At 42.5% G+C, this 10,117-nt stretch overlaps 1 protein-coding gene across 1 annotated transcript in view; it reads right to left on the bottom strand.

Moving 5' to 3' along the window:
- Window positions 1-2,281: 2,281 nt before the first annotated feature.
- Txk (TXK tyrosine kinase) overlaps window positions 2,282-10,117 on the bottom strand; it is a 52,571-nt gene continuing 44,735 nt past the window's right edge. The window contains exons 13-15 of the mRNA XM_051198081.1: window positions 8,943-9,061; window positions 6,496-6,653; window positions 2,282-3,270 (exon numbers count right to left, since the gene is read on the bottom strand). Coding sequence (XP_051054038.1) covers window positions 3,202-3,270; window positions 6,496-6,653; window positions 8,943-9,061 — 346 coding nt within the window. The 3' untranslated portion in view covers window positions 2,282-3,201. The remainder of the gene's footprint in view (window positions 3,271-6,495; window positions 6,654-8,942; window positions 9,062-10,117) is intronic.

Raw genomic sequence — 10,117 nt, 5'->3', positions numbered from 1 at the left:
AGACTTCATACATGGTAAGTATATGCTGTTTTTCTTAGCTACACTCCCAGCTCTGTGCACTGATATGTATGAGAGTAAAGGGTGACATAGCAAGACAATACACTTTTTTTGTAAGATCTAGAACTTGCCTAGGGAGACTTTAAGTTTACTTCCTCCCAGCACCAGTTCTTTGTAAGTGACCCAAGTTAAAACAGAATTGAAATGCTGGGTTCCAGACCACACATATGTTGTGTTCGTTGAGGATCCTAAGAAGTATTAGGTAACAGAAGGATAGGAGACCAGTAAACTATCAGCCTACATGGCAAGTGGAAAACCAAGGAAGTGGAGTTCTGGCATCAAGGTGAACCCCACATGGCATGTTTCCAAGCCCAAAAATCATGCATGCTCTCTGGGTAGGTGAGAAAAAGGGTTGTTTGGTTTCATGTAAACTGGGTGGACATTCAGACACAAGGGGATATGCATACTCTAGTCTCTGGTATATATCCTTCTATAGAACAACAACAAAAACTTGGCGCTAGATTAAATGTGTCTTGTGAGTTTGTTTCAGTCTGGTGGGGGTGCAAACTCATACAACCACTATGGAAATCAGTATGGCAGTTCCTCAGAAAGTTGGGAATCAGTCTTCCTTCAAGATCCAGCTATAACATTCTTAGGGATATACACAAAGGATGCTTTATCCTACCACAAGGACACTTGTTCAAACATGTTCATTGTTGCTCTATTCATAACAGCCAGAAACTGGAAACCGCCTAGGTGTCCCTCAACTGGAGAATGGATAAAGCAAATGTGGTACATTTACACAATGGAGTATTAGTCAGCTGTTAAAAAAAAATGACATCATGAAATTTACAGTCAAATAGATGGAAACTGAAAAAAATGATCCTGAGTGAAGTAACTCAGACCCAGAAAGATAAATATGGTATGTATTCATTATATGTGGATATTAGCCATTAAATAAATGATAACCAGGCTACAATCCATTGACCCAAAGAGGTTAAGTCTAGAGGAAGAGAGTCAGGAGGACGCATGAATCTCCCTGGGAGATTTTATGGGTAGAGTGGGGACAGGTGAGTCAGGAACAGGAGAATCATGTGGGGAAGGGGAGAGGAGATGGGGTTGATGGAGAGAATACAGAGAGAGACAGTTAGAATACTGCTCCTGTGACCAAGAACCAGTGGCTAGATAGCCCAGAGACCAAGGGTAAAACCAAATATGGGAGGAGTGGAGGGAGAGGAAACTGTAATCAGGATATATTTAAAAAAATAAATAAATAAAGACAAGACCCATTAGCAACATAGAGTATAATGAAGAACATAAAGCATGTTCCTCTACAGCCACCATGCAGGATGATGGGACAGTATATAAATAATGGGCTCCTACTGAGCAAGTTCCTTGTAATCAGACTCGTGCTTTATGCAGTGTCCTTCTCGGGGTTTCTGAAGTATGTTAAAATTCAATTTCCAGTCAATTCCCATAAAGACTGTATGATAAATGAAGAGCTGTTCTGGAACTCACTCTGTAGCCCAGGCTGGCCTAGAACTTACAGGGATCCTCCTGCTTTTGCCTCATGTGCTAAGATTAAAAGCGTGGACCGCCATGCCCAGAGGTAAACTACAATTTAACCAGGATTGTTGATTGTTTCATTTGCTTCATGTCTGGACACCTTCTTGTGGCCTTCTCTTTTGGGAAGAATGAGTCATCTTACAGAAAGTGCTAGTTGTAACAAGTATGGTTTTTCTGCCTGCCACCGCTGGTCTTGTCCCGCTGCCGCGCCAGCCCCAATTAACACACAGAGACTCTGTATTTGATACAATGCTGTTAGCCAGGTAGTAGTTTCTTATTGGCTAGCTCTGTCTTAATTATTAACCCATTTCTATGTATTTCCACGTGGTCTTACCGAAAGCGGAGGAATGGCAGTTCTGTTCTCTCCAGGCCCTCCATCCTGACTCTCCTTACAACTTCCTCTTTCCTCCTTGTCTCCTAGTCCCTCCTATCTTCCTTTCCTATTGGCCAACAGTGCTTTATTCATTAACCAGTATAAGAAACATATACAGAATGACATCTCCCATCAGCTAGTGACAGTTGTTATGACAAAACCAGGCATCTTAGGTTACTCCATCTCACATATACAGAGGATGAAATATCAGAACTGAAGGTAGGCTCTGGATTTTCCTGACAACAGATAGAATTAAAAACAAAAATTTTACCAAGATATGTGGGGTTCAGATCTTCAACAGTGTTTAAAACTAGAATGCAAGAAATTATGCCCCACAATAATCAAACATGTAGACCGAAAGAGTTTATTAAATAACATATGGCAAGATTATAAAAGACACTTTCAGAATGTTCACATAGGTTCCCAAAGCTATGTTGTTTATAAATATTTATTTAGCCCCAAACATGAAATTCTGTGGGGAAGCTTCTGTGGTGGTTTGAAAGAAAATGGTCCCCAAAGGGAGTGACCAATTCTAGGAGGGGTGTCCTTGTTGAAGTAGGCGTGTCCTTGTGAGAGGAAGTGTGTCGCTGTGGGGGTGGGCATTGAGGTCTTTTGCTCAAGCTTCATTCAGTGTGCCACTCATTCTACTTCCTGTTGCCTGCGTATCCACAAGTAGCAGCTCCTTCTCCAGCACATGTCTGCCTGCACAATGCCATGCCCCCTGCTCCTGCCCCACTCCATGATAATAATGGACTAAACCTCTGAAACTGTAAGCTACCACCTTAATTAAACGTTGCCATGGTCACAGTGTCTCTTCATAGCAATAGAAACCTGTTTTAAAACAGCTTCTTCACTCCATGAGTTGGCAGAATCTAATTTTTTTCTTCACTGCATAGACCACTGAAGAGAGGAATGTCAGTCCTTGGGAAAGAGGTCTAGCCTTATGAAAAATTCAGGTCTCGTGCATACTCAAGGGTTCTGAGGATGCCTATCACGAAGAAGCCACTTGGAAGGCTGACTTTGTCTACTTCCATCACATTTGGGATGTGACAGATAGTAGAGTTCAGAAGTACCTTCCACACGTGTAAAAAACAACCTACTGTTAGAATATTTTGTATCGAAATCAGTGTGAAAAGCCTGTGACCTTTGCTTTGTTGCCAAGAGTCAACAACACTAATGGAAGATACTTGCCATCAGTGACAGCCATGATTTCACCTTGTGACAGTTTTGCAAGACAACCATGTGGACTGGCATTCCACTTCAGGTCACCAGGTTTCGGCAATCTCTGTGAGAACCTGAAGCAGTTCAGCAAATGTCGGGCGACCTTTGGGGTTCTGGAAAAGGGAAAGAGCTGGTCAGGTCAGCGTGCCTCTCACTCAGGAATTTACAGGCGGAAACTTCAACCTATGCTGGGTCTGCACAATCTAAGAACAGTGTATCTTGGCTGACACAGTGTCATGATTTGCGTGTAAATGAGGCACGGGTGAATGTGCAAGAGTATAGGACGCTGCACAGATAAAACGGCTAGAGTTCTACACACTAGTTTCATGTGGCTATTGTAAATAAATACAAAAATGAAAATTTCAACTTGTTCCTTCAATCATACTAGCTATTTTTTTAAATCCTCTATAGCCAAAGGGGGCTACTGTTTGGATAGAGCACACATTATAATATTTCTACCACAACAGAAATTTCTTCTGGAAAATGATGGGGCTTTAGAGTGTGAGGTGTCCAATTCAGCATCAGTTGTTTACTGTATTGGTCCCCTCTAGCAGGAAGGATTTCACATAGGAAGGAAAAGGCACATCTCCTGGAGAGATTTCACAGATCTTGGAGCATGGTAAACTAAACCTGTGCAAGCAGACATCAGAGTTCCTTTCTCTGTTTTGCTTTTCAATGTGGTTTGGCTGTGTCTCCCTGAGGAATAGATGTTGTGTAATATTGAACTATGTGTAGATGTTACGTTTGTTACATTTGTACATGTTGTGGGATATTATTTAACTGTGTAAAGGTGTGTTACATTTGTTTAACAATGTAAGGATGTGTGTTTACCTATGTAAAGATGTGTTACATTTGTTTCACCTTGCCTGCCTAAGGTACCTGATTGATGATCTGATAAAAAGCTGAACTTCCAACAGCTAGGCAGAGAAAGAATAGGCAGGGCTGGCAGCCAGAAAGAATAAGTAGAAAAAGAAATCTAGGCTCAAAAGAGAAGAATGAGAGAAGAGAACAGGGAGAAAGAAAGGTACACACTTTGGACCAGAAGCCAGGCAGCCACCAGCCAGCCAGACACGAGAAGCAGTTAAAGTAAGATATACAGAAGAAAAGAAAGACAAAAAGCCCTGAGGCCAAAGAGAAACAGGTTAAGTTATAAAAGAGCTATCAAGAAACAAGCCTAAGCTCTGCTGAGCATTTACAACTAGTAAGAAGTCTCCATATCATGATTTGGAAGCTGGTTAGTGGCCCAAAAGAAAAGGCCTGGTACAAAAAGACATGGCGCTGTAGGCATCTTTGGAATGTTTGGGAATTAGAGCTACTCACAGCAAGGGAATAATGAAAAGGGGGCCAGGTGGAAGACACTGTGAGCACACACCAGGATCCTTGATGAGGACCCAAGAATAAATCACGGTGCCTTTCTAGAAGGTTCGAGTTCAGCAGATGGAATCTCTGGCATGTTTATCAATGGTAACACAATCTTTTTTTGGGAGGGGGGGCAGTTAAGACAGAGTTTCTCTGTATAGCCTTGGCTGTCAGAACTAGCCATGTAGACCAGGCTGGCCTCGAACTCACAGAGATCTACCTGCCTCTGCCTCCCGAGTGCTGGGCTTAAAGGCATGTACCACCACTGCCCAACTGACAATCTTTTTTTTTAAATTAATAAAGTCACTTTATTCCAATTAACTCACAATCAAAAATACCACATAGCCAGTTTAAGGAAGCCATTCAAATATTTACTTAGCCCCAAACTCTATATATCTCAGTGAACTTCTATACAGTTAGAATGGTCATTCTCAAGCCTCAGAACTTTATTTAGGCTATTAGAATTCCACAGTTAATTACATTTCATTCACTTACTTTACACACACACACACTAAGAGATCTATGACTCTAGTCTAGATTTTGACTTCTAGTCAAAACTAGAAAAGGTAGCTTTATATTCTATTTTAATGTGTGTATGTGTATTGTTTACATAAGTTTTCTGACTGTAATTTGAGACTGAGTTCATTTACTTATTCCTCTGTGGCATCCTTTTCACCCTTTCTCTACTCTAGCTCATATTCACATAAATAATATATAAAATCGCAATGCCCTGTGTGTGTGTGTGTGTATGTGTGTGTGTTTACTAATGCTCCATGGTCACCAACCAATAAACCCATTCCAAGTTGAAAATGCCATGAGCTAAAGATGCATTTTATGCAAGTACTCTGCCAGAAATCACAGCTTAGCAACAGTCTGTCTACAGTGATCATTTGTTCACTCGTGTGATCTGTGGCTGCCTGGGAGATATGTCCCCTCCCAGCATTCCAATAGAGACTCTTATTTATATTCTTCACAAGGAAAAGATCAACATTCAATGCTCAAAATATGGTTTATAAAGTTGGAAAATTCTAAGTCAAAGCCACCATAGCCACCATGTGCTTGTTCCTAAGCTATCTACATTAAGGTGGCAAAAACATTCCTGAGGCAGCTGTTGCTACTAACAGCTTACTTAACAATCCTCTGTCTTTCAAGATTCCTTGTGGGGCAATTAATCACTGCTATTTCCATACACTGGGGATCTTCCTAAGTGAAACATTTCTCTTAGGAATATGAACAACCCCACCATTCTTGAAATACTGGCTTTTCTAGTATTTGTGGATTGGGAATTAAATGATGGGTTGTTGTTTATTGTTGTTCCTTGTCTTTCAGGCATCAGGAGACCCTCTCCCTAAGCTGTGATTTTTCTGGGCTGAGCCTGCTAACTACAGAGCAGAGCTCTTGAAAATCACAGTCTGATGAGAGCAGGAGGGCTGTGTTGAATAGCTGCCCAGAAAGGGAGAGAAGGGGACAGAAACCCACCCTTCTGGGTTGATTTTTTAATCTTGGCATTTCAACAAAAGGAACAGCTCCTAAAACATGATTTCCCAAATGGCAGTTCCCAGCACAATCTGCCTCCTGTTTCTATTCTGGTTTAGTCTCTCTATCAGGTGTCTTAAGTGTCAGAGAGAGAGAGATGAAATACATTACTTTTTAGCCTTGAAAGTGAAGGCAAGTGAAAGCCAAGTGCAGCAAATAAAACCAGAGTCTGTTTGAGTTCACCACCCAGTTCTTCAAGATGATAAATCATTGCATTTGGAGGCTTTAGAAACATCCAGTTTCTGCAAGAACCAATCTCAGCCTGATAAGGCTTGGAAACTGAGCTCCCAGATGAAAAGTCCATTGTGAAAAGCAAAATGGACTCATGACTCTGGGGTGGGAGTTTCATATGAAATGTTGCCCTGCCTCTCAGGGAGGGCCATTACCAAGGAACAGGCCGTGCTGGCTGCCATGATGCAGTCTCAGTAGTAAGAGACACCTACCTCATGCCAGCAACTGTACATAACGCCATATATGGACATGGGGGCCAGGTGAGGGCGATACAGGCGGAACCCTTTAGAAATGGCTTCCACCACTTGCAGGTTGGACCTATTTTCAAAAGGCATTTTTCCTTCTGTAAAAACTTCCCACATTAGAACTCCTGCAAAGAAAACATGCAAAAACAGCAGTCACTTAGAACTAAAACAACGTTTGGATTCAAATTGCAAGATGTTAATCTCCTCCAGCCTCAGAGTCATAATTGCCCAGAAGAATGCAGTTCTATGTGGTTGCACACCCCTGAGTTTTTAAGAGGTCTGTAACTTGAAAATAATCCCTCGGAAAAACGATGTCGCACCTTTAGTTTTGGTCTCGACATCTCCTCCAGCACAGAAGCAGCAGCATTCTTTGCTAAGTACCACTCCTGTTCCCGCCTCCTCCTGTCCCCACCCCCTCAAATCAATAGATCTGGCTGCTCTTCCATAGACAATGACATATTTGTGGGCCTCTTCTGCCTGCTGCTTCGAGAAGTGCCCTTGACCCCCACAGCCAGCAGATGGCGCACGTCTGCCTCTGTCCATGAAGAGTCTAAATTTAAACAGGAAGGCCCTACAGGATGCAGCAGGGGCTGGGATGATAGCTCAGTTGGTAAAGTTTTTGCTTATAAACAAGAAGACCTGAGGTCGATACCCAGAACCCATGCCTGGAGCCCCTGAGAGATGCTGCAGTGGTTAAAAGTACTGATGCTTCTCTTGGACGGAAGCCATTTGGTTCCCAGCACCCATGGCGGCAGTTCACAGCTGCCAATAACTCCAGCTCCAGGGGATCCAACGCTTCTGGTCTGCATGGGCACATACACTCGTGTATAACTAAAAATTATAAAGAGAAATCGTTTTATTTTCAAATGTCTGTCATGGCGATGTATTCTAATAATCCCAGCCTGGGGGTGGGGGTAGAGGAGGAGGATAGAAACAAGTAGATTTCAGGGGCTCATTGACCACCAGTCTACTTTAATTAGTGAGCTCCAAGCCAATGTGAGATCATCTAAAAAAAAAAAGTGGATGACATTCTTCTTATTATTTTTTTAAATAATTTATTTAACTTTGTTTGATGTGCATTGGTGTGAAGGTGTCAGATCCCCAGAACTGCAGTTACAGACAGTTATGAGCTGCTATGTGAGTGCTGGGAATTGAGGCTGGGTACTCTGGAAGAACATCCAGTGCTCTTAATGACTGAGCCATCTCTCCAGCCTTGGTGGATGGCATTCTTGACAATGATACCCAGGATTGCCCCCTGGCCTCCACCAAAACGAAAAGAACAAGCTCACTAGCTCACTGGTTCTATATCCAGGGGGAAGGAAATGTGAGCCTGAGTGAGTTCCAATTGCCCTGCAGCCATCTGAGGATGGTCCTTGTCTTACTATCTACCAGGTCACCAGGATACACTCACACAATCCCTCCCCAAAAAAGCTCAAACCTCACCTGCTGACACACAAGCCACTGGAGAACTAACAAGGTCAATGATACAAGCTTAACCCTATCATGCAGAATATGCTCACACACTTGTGAGGACAAGGACATCTCCCAGACTCACACACTTGTGAGGAAAAGGACATCTCCCAGACTCACACACTTGCGAGGACAAGGACATCCCTCTAAAGCTCAAAGTCATCCAGGAAGACCTAGAAGTAAACTAAGATTTGTGCTCATCAGTTGCCATGGTTGGAAAATCAACTCAGATGAACAAGCTGTATTGGGCACAGATCTACAGTGTCTCTGTCTTGGTGGAGAATGTTAGTCAATATGAACATCCATGAACAGACCCCAAGCAGCCAAGGTGCAAATCCCATCAACCCTGACAGTATTAAGTGAAGGAGGTAAGCGGGTGTTTTTCTTAGATCTAGATGTTAAGCTCAAATTGTCAAGTTGAAAAACAGTCAAGCAAGCCACTGCATAAACAGTGGAGCTTATTAAACACACTGGAAACTCCGTGAAGAAGTAGACCATTTCCTTCAAACCTCTGTGATATGGGAGCACTGGCTTCCTTTGCCTTCTAGGCCAGCAGACTGGCAACAGCTCTCCAGAGAAGGAAAGATCCCAAGAACAGAGCTGTGTGAGGGGGTGTGTGAATCCAGTTGCCAAAGAAGTTACAAGAAGGCTTTTAGGTTTATTTATCAATCATCTATGCAGTGTTCTGCCTGCATGTGTACCTGCACTCCAGAAAAGAGGGTATCAGATCTCATTATAGATTGTTGTGAGCCACCATGTGGGTGCTGGGAATTGAACTCAGACCCTCGGGAAGGGCAGCCAGTTGTTCTTAACCTCTGAGCCATCTCTCCAGCCCTCAAGAAGGCTTTTAAAGAATGCTACATTATGACAAACACACAAACAAGCAAGAGTTGAAAAGAAAAGGCAACCACTGAATTCAATCTAGCAACAGCAAATGTACTCACCAAATGACCAGACATCAGATTTGCTACTGTACTTGTTAAAATGAAACACTTCAGGTGGGGACCACTTGACTGGGAACTTAGCTCCGGAGGAACTGATGTATTCATCATCCAAAACGTACCTGCCATCATGGGATTCAAGCACACTGTATTAATATCCACCGAGGTCTAATTACTTCAAATACTTCTGTCTGCTCCGACGTGAAACCCAGCGTTTTCCCCTAGAAAACACCATGTCATCTTGATGGCAGGCAGTAAAGTCTCCCTTTATTTGGTTTCTTCTCCTAGAACCTTGTCTCCTTGATTTATATTTTCACTGGATCTCTGAAAATTACAGAACTATGTCCCAAAACTTGGGAAGCACTTATGTTCATTAAGGTCTAGTCTTAATTCTGCAAAGAAATGGACCTGTGCTCTAGCAACAAGGATAATGAAAAGGAAATAAATGGCAAATGAAAGGCCACTCATACCGTAAAAGAAGTATACAAGATTGGCTGCCATATTTTCTTTCAAGTACTTATTTTTGTATGTGTGTGTGGCATAAAAGGAGAGAAATGTCATCATACTTCTGATGTGAAAAATATTCAGTATATTATTATGTATATTTTGTACCAATTAGGAATAACTGAAGCCCTCTCTCGTTTTTAAGACTCGTACACAGGAATGTCAAAGGCATGGGAACCTAGAGAGAGGAGGAGCTGACTCTGGCCCCTTTCATCTACAGTATAATGTCTTCACACTCGCATTTCTTCCCATATATTCCATGTTATTTCACTTTAAACCCTTTTCTGTAGAGACTACATACAATGAGGCTGAAGAGATGGCTCAGTGGTTAAGAGCTCTGGCTGCTCTCCCAGAGGGCACAGGTTCAATTCCCAGCACTCACACAGTGGTTTACAATGGCCTGTAACTCCAGTTCCAGGGGATCAAGTGCCCTCTTCTGACCTCTGCAGTAATTGCATACATGTGGCACACAGACACCCAAAAACACCCACACACAGAAAACAAAAGTGAAGTCGGAAAAAGACTTAAAGACTGTAAAGCTGGATGTTCTTTAGTTTCAGCACTTGGGGGGCAGAAATGGGGGGTCTCTTTGTGAGTTTGATGCCTGAGTTTGAATTCATAGGGTAGAAGGAAAGAACTGATTCTCACATATGTGTCCTGATCTCTACACATCT

Source organism: Phodopus roborovskii, unplaced genomic scaffold (assembly GCF_943737965.1).
Source record: "Phodopus roborovskii unplaced genomic scaffold, PHOROB, whole genome shotgun sequence".
Lineage (NCBI taxonomy): Eukaryota > Metazoa > Chordata > Mammalia > Rodentia > Cricetidae > Phodopus > Phodopus roborovskii.
The sequence above is the reverse complement of the archived record's forward strand: the minus strand, read 5'-3'. Positions and strand labels throughout refer to the sequence as shown.